Source organism: Mesoplodon densirostris, chromosome 4 (genome assembly GCF_025265405.1).
Source record: "Mesoplodon densirostris isolate mMesDen1 chromosome 4, mMesDen1 primary haplotype, whole genome shotgun sequence".
NCBI classification, from domain to species: Eukaryota; Metazoa; Chordata; class Mammalia; order Artiodactyla; family Ziphiidae; genus Mesoplodon; species Mesoplodon densirostris.
The window spans coordinates 169,403,212-169,420,820 of record NC_082664.1 but is presented as its reverse complement, the minus strand read 5'-3'; the positions used below and the strand labels follow the sequence as shown (position 1 = coordinate 169,420,820).

Below are 17,609 nucleotides of genomic sequence, written 5' to 3'. Positions count from 1 at the left end.
TATGCCCTACACACACACACAGACATCGTATATGGGTTTGGTCCTCAGAGCCCACCCACCTCTCTTTAGCAATTCTCTCTCAGGCCCCCTTTGGCATTCCTGTTCCTCTGCCTCTGTAACCCCTACACCTTCACATACACACACACACACACAGGCATGCACATGCCCACACATACTCTTAATGACTTCTTGCTGTTGTTGGTCTAACCAGGGGCCTGCCTGTCCGGTCTGTTTGAACCTGGACACTCTGACTCTTTACCACCTCTGTTCCACAAGGTTTCAAACACAAAGGCCGTCGGTGACCATTGCTCCTCCTTTTAATACTGATATTTTCCAAGACACACGACCTCAACCCAAAACCTGACTCTCTAAAGTCAATGGCCACTGACACACTAGTGTAGGCAACAGTAGTATGGGAACAAGGAGTCGTTCCATGGCTCTCCAATAGCACCATGAGTGTGTCCACTTCTTCCGCCCATGTATGTAGGGCTGTCCTGACAAAAACACCAAAGGCCTCCAGTAGTTCTGTGGAAAAATACTAAATAGGAACCGCCCAGGGAACTCTGGATATTTAAAGGCTTTTATTCATTTCTTATTTTGACATTTCTTATCTTCCATTCACTGATAAAATCTTAGGATAGCTGTCAGGCTCTTACACATATATTGCTTACCTTTTCAGATAAATTCACTAAGACACACGTAGCATTTTGGGTCTCTTCATAAATAGAATGTCGCAATCCAAAAAAGTTAACTGGTCATTCATCCAAGGGAGTTGTGTGATATTATACAGCAGTTTATTTATCCCTAGAAGCATGTATGTAAATAAGGTCAAAGAATTATTTTCTTGCTTCAAAGTAGATGACACAGTAGAATTTTATTTCGGGTCCTCAGCCCAGGCCGAGAAAAGAAAACTGTTTCTGGGAGCTTCATCTCACTTTACACAACATGTGTTTGTTAAAAATAAATTCTTTGAGTGTTCTTTTAATGTACGTTTTATTGCAATAATGTTATTCAAATCCAAAGCCTCCCCTAGGCTACGGCTGAGTGAGAGGGAGGATTGTGAAAAAGAGCAGTGCTTTGTATTCCAGGACCTAGTCGTGCAAGTCGAAGCCTGTTGGAGGGGCCTCTGCATGCCATCTGATGCTCACATGGCCATCAAAAGTGCTCACTGGACTTAATTCTTCCTACACCTGCAACAGTACCACTGCGTGTGATTATTACTGTAACAAAGATGACATGGTTTTATCTCAGGCAGTTGGAAACATGGGGATCTCAGTAGTTAGTATCTTCAATTAGTGCTGAAAGCCTCCTCAGGCTGCTCACCATTCTGCGAACTCCTTCCCTGGCTCTGCCCTACTTTTTTCCCCTTGTTTACAGTCTTCCCTCAACCTACTGCTTCCACACTTCCTTATATTTCTGTGGCAACCCCACCAAACCTGCACAGAACAGAAATTTGTCACTGCAGATAAGTAATTCTGTTCCCTTATTACAGATGAAGAAATGGAGGCTGCAGGAGTTAATATTTTCGTACAAGGTCACTCAACTGGTGAACTGAGAGCCAAGGTTTGGACCCAAGCCAAGGCTATCTGGCATCAGAAGCTTCCTTTAACAACCGTAGGGCAATCAAATGCTGTCTCCCTGAGAGAGCCTTCCCCCAAGCGCACCCCTGCCAGACCCTTGCCTTAGTTCTCCTATTAGACTCATGCTATGTCCATGTCCATGTTTTCCTGTAGATCACATCACTTAAGAATAGAAACCGTTTTTTACTTTTACTTAAAACAGTGAATTATGAAATTAAATTGACTGGACAAAAATATCTTCCAACTAAAATTATCCCATTGGAGGAACAGCTGAACTAATATGAAAACTACTAGGCGAACAGAACTTTATAAATGGATTTCAATCATATCATGGAAATGTCATATATTTTAAGGATGCATCACACATAAATGTGTAACATATGGCAGTCCCCAACTTACGGGTAAGGAATGTGAGATAGAATGGTTAGGTTTCCAATTAACCTACACAAGCCTATTTCACTTCTAATAAAGGCATCGATTTATTCCTCCATTCACTTAAAAAATTGATTACTTATTGAATAAGTGAATAGATAGAGGAATGAGTCAATGCATTTTAAAATTAGAAGTAAAACAGACTTTGGGGGCCTTTATTCAATAAGGAAGTCAAACAAGTTTAAATTGAGAAGCTACTATGTGCTCGGTGTTATGCTGAAATATACTCTTACTATTCTTGTTTTCTTTTTAAATTTTTAATGGTCTGGAAAATCCCAATAAAAAAATATTAAGTAAATAAAATGGGACTTCCCTGGTGGCACAGTGGTTAAGAATCTGCCTGTCAATGCAGGGGACACGGGTTCAATCCCTGGTCCGGGAAGATCCCACATGCTGCGGAGCAACAAAGCCCGCGCACAACAACTAGTGAGCCTGTACTCTAGAGCCCGCGAGCCACAACTACTGAGCCCACGTGCCATAACTACTGAAGCCCACGTGCCTAGAGAAGCTCCGCAACAAGAGAAGCCATCGCAATGAAAAGCCCGCACACCGCAACGAAGAGTAGCCCCCGCTCACCTCAACTAGAGGAAGCTCGCATGCAGCAATGAAGACCCAACGCAGCCATAAATAAATAAATAAATAAATAAATAAATTTAATTAAAAAAAATGAATAAGCACTGGCTATGGATCAACTATTTTCTGCTTAACGCTTTTTTACCTCTTAATCCTGGGTACAGATTAATGGCCTAACAAAAGCTATGATGTGTTAGGGTTTTCTCCTTTCTACTTCCTGGAATGTATATCTAGATCCATAAGAAAAATAAAATAATAGGAACTGCAGGGAAAATAAAAGGAAGACACCAAATTAAACATGAAGAAACAGTAGAAAAATAAGACCCAGGTAAGAGAATTTAATTTGTAAAATGAGAAAGGGACAAAAAATACTTAAGAAAACCAACAGGGAAATATCGATTGCAGTCGCAACATTTGACTCATCTGATAAATCTCACCTAATGTCTAAGCACTGAATTATTTTAATGGTCACTGAGAGGACACCTCCCAAATGAACTTACTCAAAAATTGCATTTAACAAATACTTATCGAGTACCTTCTGTGTTCCAAACACTCTGAAAAGTGCTAAGAAAACAAAAAAGTAAAACAAACTGGATTCCTACCCTCACAGAGTTTACAATCTAGTAGGAGAAATAGTCCTCAATCAAATAATTACTCATATAACAATATAATTGAAAACTTTGACAATGTAATTGAAAACAAGACTCTTTCAGTGGCAAGTAATACATCTCAACTAAAAACAGTAATTTTCTGATTTATGCTATCAGAAAGTCTAAGACTATCTATAGATGGCTTTAGATGTATATCTTCCCAACGCAGCAACCCCCAGAATAATTTTTTTAAAAAGACCCTCTCTCTTCTAGAATGTGTAGATAACATTTAGGCAAGAATTAATTGGCCTGAGGTCCAAGATGAAAGGTTATTATGAGTATCCACCTTTGGGACACAAGCTGAACTGTCTGGAGAAGCATGACATTATGATAAAAGGCCCAGGTGAACAACACAGAGTCAGACAGATGACATTCCTAAATGATGGTGAGGTGCTGTTTCTAAAAGACTGAACATTCCCAAATAATGAGAAGGTACTGTTACCAGAAGAAGGGGGTAAGAGATACTGAGCAGATAAAACTATTAGATGTTCACTCCATAAAATTAGTGTGGAATATAGGAAGAACTTGGGAGAGTGTTTCTAGAGAAGCAATAAATAAAAAGGCAAGGTGAGAAAAATGTGCTTGGAGAGTAACAAATACAAGTCGTTGAGTATATGAAAAATTCTGACCAAAACTTCAGCAAGTAGGTCATGTTCAAGACCTCAGAAAGACTTAACTCACATCAATGAGTTAACTCACATTCTGGGTACATATTAATGACCTAACAAAAGCTTTGATGTATGCAGTATTAAGAGACCTTTAAGACTCTTTCGCTGAAAAAATGTTTCAAAGGCTGCCCAATGGTTTGTATCTGGAACTCTTGTAAGTATCTGATTTCAGGGAACATTTCCCAGTTTGCATCTTTAGCTTTGAAATACCTGGAATGCTCTTCATGCAAATTTCATAGTTCAGTCTCTAATTTCTATTTCATTCATTGTTTATCCATACATCTTTTTTTAACTATGGAATTCTCTCCAAGGAAACAAATGAATGTGTTTTAATACTTTATCAGACAATTCAAGTTGCTAGATTATAAATCATTAAAGTATCCCTTTCTCTGTTCTTCCCAGCTTACTATGTGACTTGATCATTCTTAAACCATCATGTGTAAATGAATTCTCAGTTCTTCACAAACGCATGTGACAAATTCCCTTACTCTGAGGTCACTCAATCCCTGGTTTCTCTACACATTTTAATCATGGGTATTTAAATCCCAGGTATCACGTTAAAGAAATTATGACTGAGAAATTCTGCCCAAAGAAATATGTAGAAATAAGGTACAAACAAAACTCTTTGCCTGAGTGATAAATCTGAACAAACATAGTACCATCATACAAAGTGGAACACTAACCAGATTCCTCCATTCTACGAATTTTCAAAGAGGGCTTCCTATATTTGGAGCTAGTGACGCAGTGGTGATCAGTCCCATACAGCCTATTGTCTTGGGCAGCTCACAGTCAAGTGCAGGCATGGCCTGTTACACCACAGGTGTAGAGTGCACTTTGGCAAGGTACTCATCTCAGACTTGGACCTGGCAGAGAAACACTGAGAAATGATTCAATAATGCTGAAAATCAAGATGAAGCTGAGACCTGAAGGACAAATAGCCAAGAAGAGGAGGAAAGGGTGCTCCAAGAAGAGGGAATGGCATGTTCAGTTTCTTGGGGAAAGAGAGTATGGGAAACTTGGGAGAGTATAACGGAGGAAGTGATGCATTTGAACCTGGACAGGTAAACCAGGACCAGGTGACTGAGGGCTTTGACCTCTAGGGCGAGACCCTTAGGAAGACAGGAAGGTTTTTTCAGCAGAGGAGTGACACAGATTTTCATTTCAGAAAGATCTTTCAGGACATGGAATGAAGAATGGATTCCAGCAGGACTATGTTAGAGGGAAGGTGGGAAGCTATTGAAATGAGCTAGGCTAGAAATGATGGTGCCTCTGCCAGAGCAAGGCTAAGGGAACTGAGGATACACAAAGGCAGTCTCCAGTCAAACATCAGTGCTCGGTTTTAGAAAAATCAGCTTCTTATTGGCTGTGCCTATTTTACAAACGGCTCTTCTAAAAACAGCTTGACAAAACTGAGATTGCACAAATCTGGCTTCCTGAGTAAAGCTGTTTTGCAATGTCCAGACAATGAGACTATCATCTGCAAATGACTTTGAATCATGCTTGTTTTTAAAAATATCTGAAATGAATACAGATGATAAAAAGATAATGAAGGTTAAATAACAAAGAAATGAAACAGCCTGGCTGGCTTGTCCATTTACTCCTGATTAAAAAATATCCAAATCAGTATGCCTGAGTTCAGAGCAATGGCCAGTTATAAACTGTGCTGAGATGGAGATGAAGTTAGGAATTTCAAATCAAGCAAATTACAAACCTTTAATTTATAAATGCCTACAGTCTAAATAAAATCATAAATCTATTATCTTTAAATGGTAGCAATTTGTAAAGTGTACTCTCATTCAATGTAAGTCGGCCATGGAATTGATATTAATTAGCTAAAGAGCAAACATGAAGGAGAATCCTAAATCCAGAGGATTTCACCCATCTCATCAGAGCTGATTCTTATGAAGCAGCAAATTTAAAGTCTTGCTTGGTACTGCTATGCCGGTCCAGAGACAGGTTACTAGAATGACCCTGTAAAACTGTCATTTCCATGTTTATTTGCCTGGCAACCACCTGTCATTTGTGGTAGTTTCTAAGAAGTTAGGAATTAACATTCTTTTCCTTAGGTGAGTTGTTCATTTTAATGAACCTGTGGTTTTCCCCTCTTATTTCCTAAGAAACAATTAGATGTATGGTTAGTATCATGATGCGATCAGGAAAGCAGCACTAGCACTCAATCTAAGGACATCATTTCAACGAAAAAAGGTCACTTGCCAAAAAACCGCTATTACAATTTGTTATGAAGCGCAGTGGTACTTGTTCTGGCTTTTAGCTGTTGAAGAAAAGAAATTACATCATCTCCAAGTTTTTTAGAAATTGAAATCTTTATCAAATGACCCTGAGAAATAATGTGATTTCAATCAAAAGTTCAACAGAGTTTTTAGCGAAACCTGAAAAGTTTATTCTAAAATAGATATGGAAAAGCAAAGAGCCTTGTAGAATAGCCAAGACACTTCTGAAGATCAAGAAGCAGGACAGCTTTGTCCCACCAGACATAAAGACTTGTTATAAGCTAAAGTAATTAAGACTGTGATATCTGCACAGGGATAATTATCAGGGTCCCACATGCCTTTATCTCTGAAGTACTTTATCTTGGAAGATCTACCAGGGCTTATCCCAGGTTTCATATTTTAAAGCAGAACATTCACAGCCCCAATAACCCATGAATTCTACCTCTAAATAGAAGTCCTACATATGAACATGAAGAGATGTATGTAAAGATATTTACAGCACCAATGTTCAAAACAGCACTGACAGGCGAGGGAAATTAAGAGGTACACACTTCCAGTTAACAAAATGAATGAGTCACGGAGATGAAATGTACAGTTTGGGGAATATAGTCAATAATAATGTAACATCTTTGTATGGTGACAAAGGTGGTTAAAAGGTACAAATTCCAGTTGTAAGATAAATAAGTAGTAGGGATGTAATATACAACATGATAAATGTAATTAACATTACTGTGCATTATATGTGAAAGTTCTTAAGAGAGTAAATCACGAGTTCTCATCACAAGGAAAAAGTTTTTTTCTTTGTCTTTTATTTTGTATCTATATGAGATTCTGAATGTTCTCCAAACTTACCGTGGTCATCATTTCATGATGTATGGAAGTCAACTCATTATGCTATACACCTTAAACTTACACTGTGCTATATATCAATTATATCTCAATAAAACTGGAGTAAAAATAACATGCCACTATTCCATTAAAAAAATTACTGATTTTTTTGTTGATGGAAGATTGGATAAACCAATTGTGGAAAAATAACTGGAAGCCTGGATAAATCAATTGTGGGATAAATCGACTGGGAAAATTAAGAGCAACACAATTACATGTAATACATGTGTACAAAATAATAAGTGACAATTTAGCCTCAATCAAAATTGTTTCATAACACATTTATAAATATTTTGCAAGTCTTGCCATATTTACAAATATTACTGTAATATTCTGATACAGGAAATATTTTTACACATATTTCATGTCAAACTAAAAGCTTTCATAAAATCCATTTAATTTGAATAAAAGAATTAAGCATTTAGAAAACTATGCAAAATTTTAAAATTCAAATTATAAATCAAAACAGATAATATATACTATGCAAGATATACAATATCCTATGATGTTATATCAGCATATGAAAATAAAACATTGAGCAACATCTTTATAATATGGCAAGAACACTTTCAAACTAAAATGTGAAATGGCATTTTTTTTAACCTTACAAGTCAACTTTATTTTTATGGGGCATCCAGAGTTTTCAAATAGGTGTTAAAATATTCTTTAAACTTTTGTCGTGTGACAAAAACTCAAATGACCCTCTCTATTCCCTCTCCAAACGAACAAGAACCAAAGAACAAAAATGCAAATACACAGCAATATGCCTTTTAGTTCAATTCTTGTTTCTTGGAATACAGAAAATTTTAAATAATTGAAACTAAAATAGATTCAAAATATGTAAATTAGCAATTAGTGACATAAAATTAGGACAAGTTGATTGTCTACTAAAAGGACTAAATTACAAAAAAAAAAATAATTATAGGTGTATATTCCCAGGAAATATACATACTAAAAGTCACAATTAAAATAGCTAATATCAGTCAACTATACTTCACTTAAAATAAATAAATAGCTAATATCAGATGATATAATTCTTGAAAGAAGTATGCATATGTAGTCAGTATAGCTAATTTTAAACATAAAACTATGGACTAGCAAAATAATTAAGAGGTTTTTTAAATCAAAAGTTCAGAACAGGATTCATTTAGATATCAGAAACCCATGTGCACTTAAAATATGAGTTAGTATAGCAAAAATTACTTCATATATACTTTTTCATGAATATTTTGCAATACAGATTAAACTGTTGTAATTTCTTCATAGATCCTTTTTCAATGTATTGAAGGGACTGGATAACAAAAGGAGAAGGGGAGGGGGCAACCCAAAGAAGTCAGATACTGCTATGCCTGCAGTAAGGTCAATGGGCTCTTTTAAACAAACAAACAAAAATATACCAATTGAATAATCAGGTTCATGGGGTCAGTGGTAGCTGCAGTCTAAGTTGTATCTTGGAGAGAATTATGCAAATATGTATGTTAATGTATACAGACTTAGCATGAGCTATACCCTAAATGCACCTACAGGACTACTTTACATCTTGAAAATCATTGTTCCTTATGAATTCCACACTGGAAAATGATAAATTCTGCCTGTCTTACTTCCCTTTTAGGGTTTAGGGAAATAAACATTTTATTGGCTCCAAATTACAGTTTCAGAGAGAAAAAGTTGGGAGCTACTGCTACAAACAGATACATATAAACACAGAGGATATTATTACTATCTAAAAAACACCATTGCATGTTGAATGTTCCATGTTCCATATTCCAACTGGACCAAAGAACACATTATCCTCATCTAAATAAACCAGGGTGTACTTAACAAGCAGCAAGCTGACAGAGAATTTATCAGTTTTATGTAGACTTCTCCTATCACTGAACATTCCAATATTTAGAAAATGTAGAAAACTGAATATGTAGAAAATGTAGAATGTGTAGAAAATTGGCTTTTAAATATTCTGATTCTTATGCAGTTTATCCACAGGGCAAATTCTCATTAGTTTCTCTATAGTCTCATAGCCTCAATCAGCTAAGCAGGATGAGACCTTGAGTAATATGTATTCTAGGGAAATTTTCCAGTTAATGAGTGAAAAATAATAGGTGGAGGAAGAGGGAGGAACTAAGTCATAAGATTCCAGAAAAGTAAAATGGAAGTCATTCTGCATCCCTGCCTTTATGGCCCTCTCTTGACAAAATCACCGGCCACTTTCTACTATAATGCCTGAAGCAGAAACAGTGAGGACAGCTGATTTTAATTTGGAAGGGAAAGGAGAGTTACTATTGCTTAGATGTGTTTGGCTGGCCTCTGGAGGAAGGGATTACAAGTCTGTATTTCAAGGAAGGTCACACAGTTTCTGACCCCATGTTCAGATCTACAGTTTTTAACAGGCTCCTGACAAGACCTCTAATTCTATTTAAATACTCATATCTGTACCATCAATCCATATCTTACCACCTTTTTAATTTAAAGAGGGCAAAATAAAAACAAACCAAATAAAAAATATGCAATGGGTTCAAAGTCTGGTTACAATCCAATGTAGAATACTTTATATTCTATTCTTTCCTCAGATATTATTCTGTTCATTTGGCCAGGCAATATATGACACAATAAATTGTGGGAGAAACTGTCTTAGTAAAAGCACCACTACTTAGTCTGTCATTCTGCAGCAACTTCCTCAGTTGAACAGAATCATTGTCTGGAGGATAGTGAAAGAAGACATCCTGTGTGAACCTCAGTGAAGAAGAAAGACTTCTCAGAGTGGAATACTGGGAAGAGATAAATTAAAGCTTTGCGAAATATAAATATGTGCTCAGAATGAAGGCAAAGGACTGGAGTTAGTCAGATTAAAAGAAAGCAGAAAAGCAACTTTGTAATATACAACCTTAGGTATTATGGTGACTGCTTTTTATTTACTTATTTCCCATCTCTACAACAAATACAAGATTTTAAGGGAGAAAAGCTGGACAAAGCTAAATGAGAGTAGGAAAGATAAGATGAAGACCCAGGTAAACCAGTACAAAAAATGCAGGCCAGAAGGTTTATATACTTGTTGGATGTGGGCCACAAATTATGCTCTGAGCTTTCAAAAAACCACATTTTTTAAAAGTAATGTTTCTGGTCACTATAATGTCCAGAAGATGCAAACAAACCAGTGCAGAAGAAGACCAACTATATCTGTTATTAAGACACAAGATCTTTCTCTCTGTGTCTGTCTGTCTGTCTCTGTTTCTTGGGGAGCAGATACTGTGCAATGCATTGCACCATACCACCTCCCCCAATAACAGCCACCATAACAAGTTTTAGGAGACCATATTTTTAAAGCCACCTTCAGTGTAGATTAATGGCATGAGGCCTAAGCACAATTCAGTTCAAAAGTAATTTCACAAAGAACTAAACTTATTTAATAGGGTTCATCTCCACTGAAAATAGAGCACCACCACTATATATACATATTATGCACACATACACACATATACATATATATACACACACTGTACTTTAAGGTATTAGATTAAGTACTTCTGGTTTCTGAAAATACAGTCAGAAACCAGAAGTATAGCAGAATGGCAGAATGAACTTTTTGAAAGTTCTATCTATTAACAGAAGGTTTAAGGTAAATATCATCCAGCAGAACCATTTTGACAGACCTCTGGATCCTATTCTCTCATTTTAAACTATTGTTCTCTGAAGTCCACTGTATTTTCATTCCCATCTTACTTATGGAAGAAAGTCATAAATAGAGCAAGAAGTATGAAAGTCTCCCAAGGTGGCAGTCTAGTCAACAGTCCAGCTTGTACTGTAATTCCAGTAGGTTCAGTCAGTTCGACAACTATTTATTGCATGCCTGTGTGGTAGATGCCACAGGGGATTCACAAGTGAGTGACAACAGAGCCCGATATTGTCTAAAAGAATATATGAGAAAGAGATGCCGAAATGAGAAGGAAACAAACAAACTCCTACGATACCAAGCAGAGTCAAACAAGTGCCTTAAAAAAGGCCTAGAGTTCTCGGAGGGTTCTGAGACACCTCATCCTTCTGTGAACGGTGTCACTGGAAATAAGCCTGTAAGAAAAAGTAGAAGGTGGATGGGTGGAGATGGGCATGGCATGGAGGTGGTAGTGCCTGGTACATACTCTGGGAACACCAAGAAGCCTCATTTGGCTAGACTGTTAAAAACACGCCGGGGAGGGTGAGGAGGGAAAGCAGTCTGAGGCCTCATGGTAATGGCCGTGGTGAAGAGACTGTACTGAATGTAGTGGGGAACCAACTCAAGACTTTAGATCTCATGGTCACAGTTGACCAATTCATTCATCTTCATAAACATACTGTTTCTACAATAGGAGATACCTTTTAGGAAGCAAAAAACTGAGACCAAAACTATTGAAAAGAATCCATAGTATCTACATCTCTGCATGAAAGTATCTGATTCTTGCAGAGAAGAAATCTGTGGGGAGCAAATTAGTATTTTCCATTCCTAAGTTTTACTCAGGCACATTCTCCTTGATAAGAACCTGTTTCCAAAGATCAAACTTAAGAAATGCACAAATTGTCCTAACTGTAATAATCCCAAATCTCTTTGCAAACATCCATGAATTTCAAACCTTATTTCTGAATTAAGTGTTCTAGATCAGTTATGTCTCATTCCAAACTTACCCAACCTCAGGCTTCAACTTCTATCTATCCTCTAAAGGAAAGAGACTCTCACATTTTATATTTAAAAAATTTCTGTATGCAGTCAAGAGTCATTGATTTTTAAAAAAACCTGTGATTTTCCAATAATATGACCCATGCCCATTTTATAGAGATCTTTGCTTGAATTAACGCTGTCTTAATCTTTTGCTCCAGGTATGTCTGCATATAGTTAGAAAATTTATACTAGTGACAGTATGTCTCAACAGAGATACTCTTATAGCAAACTCCACAAATTAGTAATATTTCAAACTAAGTTTTTTAACTCTAATGAAAGCAGAAAATAATAGGAAAATATCCAACTAGAAAAACAACTAAATGTAAACAATCTGCTAAAAATAAACTACTTGTTTCTAGAACACAGCAATATTAGAAAGTTTAAAAAGTGAAAATTCCTTGGGGTCCTAAACTATTATTGCTCTCTCTATAGTGGTAATGAACTTCCTTGTTGCATTAAATCACATTTAAGAGCAATAATCAGGCCAAAATATAACTACATATTTTAGGCCTTTTTTCCTGATTTAAATTTTAGAATTTTACAAGATATTACTGCATCTTTCTCCTTTGACATTGTTACTAAACTGTTTTTCAATCAGTTCAGGATATAAAGATGAATGTATAACAATATGGAGGGCCTCCCTGGTGGCGCAAGTGGTTGAGAGTCCGCCTGCCGATGCAGGGGATACGGGTTCGTGCCCCGGTCTGGGAGGATCCCATGTGCCGCGGAGCGGCTGGGCCCGTGAGCCATGGCCGCTGAGCCTGCGCGTCCGGAGCCTGCGCGTCCGGAGCCTGTGCTCCGCAGCGGGGGAGGCCACAGCAGTGAGAGGCCCGCATACCGCAAAAAAAAGAAAAAAAAAAACAATATGGAAATGATTTGAGATTTATAAAATTTAACATTATTCTAAGCTTATTTTTCTCTAAACATTGGTTGAGGTATACTATTTAGTGTGGGCAAATACTTTTCAGATATACATAGAATACATTCAATCCTAAAAGAAAATTCACTATATAATGAACTTTTAATCACAAGAGAGATAATTTTAAAGTATATTCTTGAAAATTCCACAACGTGTTAATAATTGCCAACAGTGATGCGAAAGAGAGTACTTGGGGTTTTCCACTGTACTTACTAAACCACACGAATGTATTTAAGGTGTAGGTCTACATGTAGGGAGTACTATATAAATATTAAAAGAATAAATATTTAATTTCAACGAAAATGAGAAATACAATAAACTCTCATTGTTTTAAATTGCCACTCATTTACGAATGTTAAGTTGAAATATCAAAAAATCCTGCACATAGGAAAGAAAATATTGAGGATCACTCATCTCAGGTTTGGGAGAGAATGGGAAGGAAATTAGTGGTTTCTCTGCCCTCTGGTGGCAACAAAGTCAACTGCAGCATTTCTAAAGGAATGCATAAAAAATGTCCTTTATGAAATCAGACTCCCCTGCCCCCACCCCCCGCCAAAATGTCTGTAAAAAAATCCTGATTGCTACATGCCGAATTCCAAGACGGTCGGACTTTTAAATTTTTTCCTGTATTGAACTTTTTAGCTAGACTATTTTACAAAGGAAACTATATTTTTTCTTCCATTTCATTGCTGTATTTTAGGTATTACAGTAGGCTAACCATTTAATTCCAAGATTATTTAATAAAATTAATGCAGACTGATATCCAGGAAAGAAGTTTTACTTCGTTTTGTAATAAATCTCAAAAAATTTGCTAAGAAGTATAAAACTATTCCTTTTTTACTCAATCCTGTAAAGATGTGGGCTTCTAGAGTAGTTTTCCACCAGATATACTAGTTTATAATACCTGCAGCTCTATGTTGAACCATTTACTTATTTCATATTCTCCAAAGCAAAGGCTTTTAACTATCTGTTCAATTTTAGAGTGGTGTAAATTTTATCCTCAATTTGAGAACTCAGAAGAGTAAACTTATTGTATGTATTGTTCTTTTCTCAGTAACATATTATTTATGAAAAAAAGTTCAGGAAAAAAATAAACATTTGCTGACCTTTTATTTTTTTTTACTGTAAATGCATGATTTACTTCCAGTGCCGAAGAGGTTTTCAAATAAACAACTTGGGATGCATTTTTGGCACACGCACCTCTCTAACCTCCTTTGGAAAGAAGTAAATTGCTTTCTTTAAGCATTTATTTCATGAAGATGCCCATGAAAACTACTGTTGCACTTTTTAAAATAAATGTGCAGCTTCCCAGATGAGTAAAAGTCTTATTTTTTTAACCAATGAAATGTATCAGAGAAATACACAGAAGATACGATCTATTGATATAAATAATACCTAGTCAAGAACAACCTATGTCCATCTATGCAGAACACATTATATGTGCTAAAGACAAATCAACATCCAGGAAACTTGCGTTTTATTCACAGCTTTAAAAGTGTTGTCATCTTGTTGCCCTCCCCCCGTCCCTACACACACACACACACACCCTCCAATCATAAATTGGAGCAGTCAGAATTTGTGCTTTCTCCATAAGAATTTACATCAGGGGCAGACACAGTGTTTCGGCTGTCTCAGCTCGGTAACATTTCATTCAAGGACTTCCCTTCAAGATTCACCTCACCTGGAATCCCCAGGTGCTCTCCCTAGCCTTCCATCTGCGACTGGCAGGTTTGACATTTGCGGACGCCAGTAGACTTCCTGAGGAACCACTTACCGTTTCCCCTCCTCAGGATTAAAACAGAACAAAACAAAACCTTGATTAGCCTCATCAGCAAGGTTTTATTTCCTTTTCTTTTCCCTGTAAGTGTTTTTGCTCATTCACTTCCTCTCGAAGTCTATCCATTTCTTCCCAGGGGGCAGAAATGGGGAGCAGGCACCCAGTTCACAGTGGGCAGGGTCCGGAAGGCAGCTGGACCTCCGGCTCAGCAGCGCCTCGCCAGGAGGAGCCAGCGCGCCCAGGGCGGCGTAGCCGGCTCGGCGCTCGCCCCGCGGGGCGCGGCTCCGGAGGGACGCGCACCTGGCTGGAGCAGCCACCCATGGGAACGTGCGGGGCCGGAGCCCCGCGTGGGGGCAATATCAGGCCACTCGGAGGAGGCCCTGCACGTTCAGGCCTGTCTGCGAAGCCGGCCGGCGCAGGACAATGGGGCCAGTGGTTGGTCTCCAGAGGGGCGCCCGCCCCACCTCTGCCACCTCCTTCCTTCCTCTGCGTCCCGCCGCACCCACCCCGCCCCACTTCCAGTGCCCGCTCAGCCCCGGACAGCAAGAGGGAGCTGAGGTGGGGATCGCCTGGTGGGGAGAAAGGTGCGGCCCCAGGGAATTTTCTCCAGCAGAGGGGAGCTCTGCAATCCCCGGCTGCCACCACGTCCACCACCTACCGCCCCCTTGGCGCACTCCCTTAGTTTACCCCAGCAGCAGGGAAGGAGGAGGGGCCGGGGAGGACACAGCCCAGGCTGCCAGCTCCGGGGCGAGGTATCCGCGGAAGGTTTGCTCTAACGCCAGAGCCCTCTCTGGGCGCGTCTGGGGAGTCAGTACCACTCCCTGCCAGCCGCTCAGGTGAAGCAAGCGGTAAATCCTTAAGATAACCCCCGTGCCCTACCACCCTACGCATCCAGCCAACATTCTTCTGCCCATTTGAGAAGCCCAAGTTTAGTCGAAATGCAATTGCAATAACTTTGCCAAGGGCATAGGTGGGGAGGGAGTGGGCTGACAACGGGGTGCCAGAGAGGTCTTCAGCTGGGCACAAAAGCAAGAAGCGAAAGTGCATCTTACCATTGACTTGGTTTCCAGGCTTCCCTTCAGCGAACTGAAACCGGTCCATTAAAAAGTGGCAAAGTAACACAACTCCTGCAGCAGCCAGGTCGGCCCTCGGGAACCTCGCCATGCCGCTGCCGCGACCTCCCTCCCCTTCCCCGCCAGTACTTCTCCGGCACCCTGTGCCACGGGGCTCCCGCTGGGAATGGGGACAACGGGGCCGAACGCTGAGGGCTGGTCTCGGCGGGATGCAGAGGCCTTTGTAAATTTCTCTGGGACTTCACACCCGGGAGCCGGGAAGAGGAAGAAGGGAGTGCGAGGGCAGCGCAGTCCCCTCCGGACCTCCAGGTCTCTCTTCACAACTTGCCACGACACTCGCAGCCCTCACCCCAGACACACAACAATTGCGGAGACGAAAGGCCACTTGAGCTGGGGCTGGCAAACTCTCCCTTCCGCACAAGCAGCGCCACCCCGGTGCCCGCAGACGGTGACTTCCGAGCCCCCGCGATGCGCTCCACTGGGTTCAAAACAGATCTAATTCCTCAGCCAGCGCGGGTGCCTGTCCAAATCCAAGAGGGCTGTCGGCTCGGAAGGAACTTTCCCCAGTCCTAGGGTGGCCCCCGCGGAAGGTTTGGGTTTGCGGGAAGGGGGTTACTGTGGGATGGCGAAACCCCTCCGACAAGTTTTTCTTCTTTTCTTCGCCCCGACGCTGGGCGCGCGTCCTTGCTCGCAGCCGGAGGGATGAGCAGCCCCAGAGCTGAGCCCCGGGAAGGCTCGGGCTGCAGCAGTCTGAGGTCCGAAGGCAGGAAAAATGTATTGGAGAAAAAAAGAGAGAGAGAGAGAGAGAGGAAGAAGAAAGAAATGGGGAGGGAAAAGTCAGGCTGAAACCTATCGGGAGAGGGTTCCTCCTGGCTAAGGAGGAGGTGGCCCCAAGCCCCGCCGAGCCCCGGAGTTTGGTGGCGGAGGAGGCGCCGCCGCCGCCGCGCTCCCCCGCACTCCAGCTCCACACTTTGGGGAGGGAAGGCAGCTCGCAATTTGCCAGATCTGCCGCTGCATCCTCCCCCACCCCCCCGCTTCCCTCCCCCTTGCTCCTCCAGGCGTCTCCCACCTTCCTCCCCGAAACCGGCAGCTAGCACCGACCTGTCCAATGGCTGCACTTTCCTCGGGGCTGGCAGAGGAGTCGCCGAGAGATTAAACCGGGGGAGCAAGGCAAGGGGGAGTGAGAGGGCAACTCTAGCCCGGCGTGCCCCCCGGCAGCCGGCGGCCTGGCGCGCCGGGAGAGGAGGCGAGAAAGCCAAGCTAGGAGGGGAGCGCCGGACGGCACCTTTGCGCTGCCCGGGCGCCATGCCCGCACCCAGCTCGCACCCCTGGCGGTCGGGCCAGCGGTGCCCGCACCCACCTGGCCCTGGGCCGTCTTCGCGCCCGCCTGCGGGGAATCGCGGCCCAGCGGCCGACCCTGCGGGCGCTCGCCGCCGGTGGGGTCTTCCTGGGCGCTACAGGGTTAATTACAGTTCGCCATTCCCGGGAGGGCGTGTGCGGCGGCGGCTGGGGTGTGAAGAAAGCAAACCTGAGTCCGTATTCGCTTACTGACCCTGCGAAGCCCCTTCGGACCCCCGGCCCGCCGGGCGGGTGGAGGAAGGTGGCGCGCGGCAGCTTGGACCCGCCGCTGCGGCTTTGTAAAGTGTCAGCGGGAGCGAAAGCGAGAGTTTAAGGAAACAGGAGGCCCACTGAATTTCCTACGGGGGCTTTAACAGGCTTTCGCTGGCTGGTTTGTTTTTATTTTTGCAGCTCGCGGAAGTGCTTCAGCGTTAACCCTTTCCAGTCCTTTCAGTAAGTTTACACCTTATTTCTCAGAGTTAACGTTATTTTAAAGGGGTAAATACAAGGAAAGGAAGGAAAACAGCATATTGGTTAAAAAGTACAGCTTCTAGAACCAGACTGGGCTAGAATTCCACCTCCCCCACTAAAGAGCTATATGGCTTCGAGCAATATTCTTATTAGTGCCTCAGTTCCCCATCCATCAGGGGAGAATTGTAGTTATGCCCTTATAAGGTTGTTGTATTCGATTAAGTGAGTTAACACTGAAAAATTAAAGAATGGAGAACAGTGCCTGGCACAAAGTACATGACTTTATGCTTCTTAAATTAAAGAGAAGAGAGGGAAAGGAAGA

The 17,609-nt window shown here is 41.1% G+C and overlaps 1 protein-coding gene across 1 annotated transcript in view; it reads right to left on the bottom strand.

Annotated features, from left to right (window-relative positions):
* Positions 1-16,909, bottom strand: part of PLXDC2 (plexin domain containing 2) — a 401,022-nt gene extending 384,113 nt beyond the window's left edge. The window contains exons 1-2 of the mRNA XM_060095440.1: positions 16,839-16,909; positions 15,458-16,228 (exon numbers count right to left, since the gene is read on the bottom strand). Coding sequence (XP_059951423.1) covers positions 15,458-15,569 — 112 coding nt within the window. The 5' untranslated portion in view covers positions 15,570-16,228; positions 16,839-16,909. The remainder of the gene's footprint in view (positions 1-15,457; positions 16,229-16,838) is intronic.
* Positions 16,910-17,609: the final 700 nt, after the last annotated feature.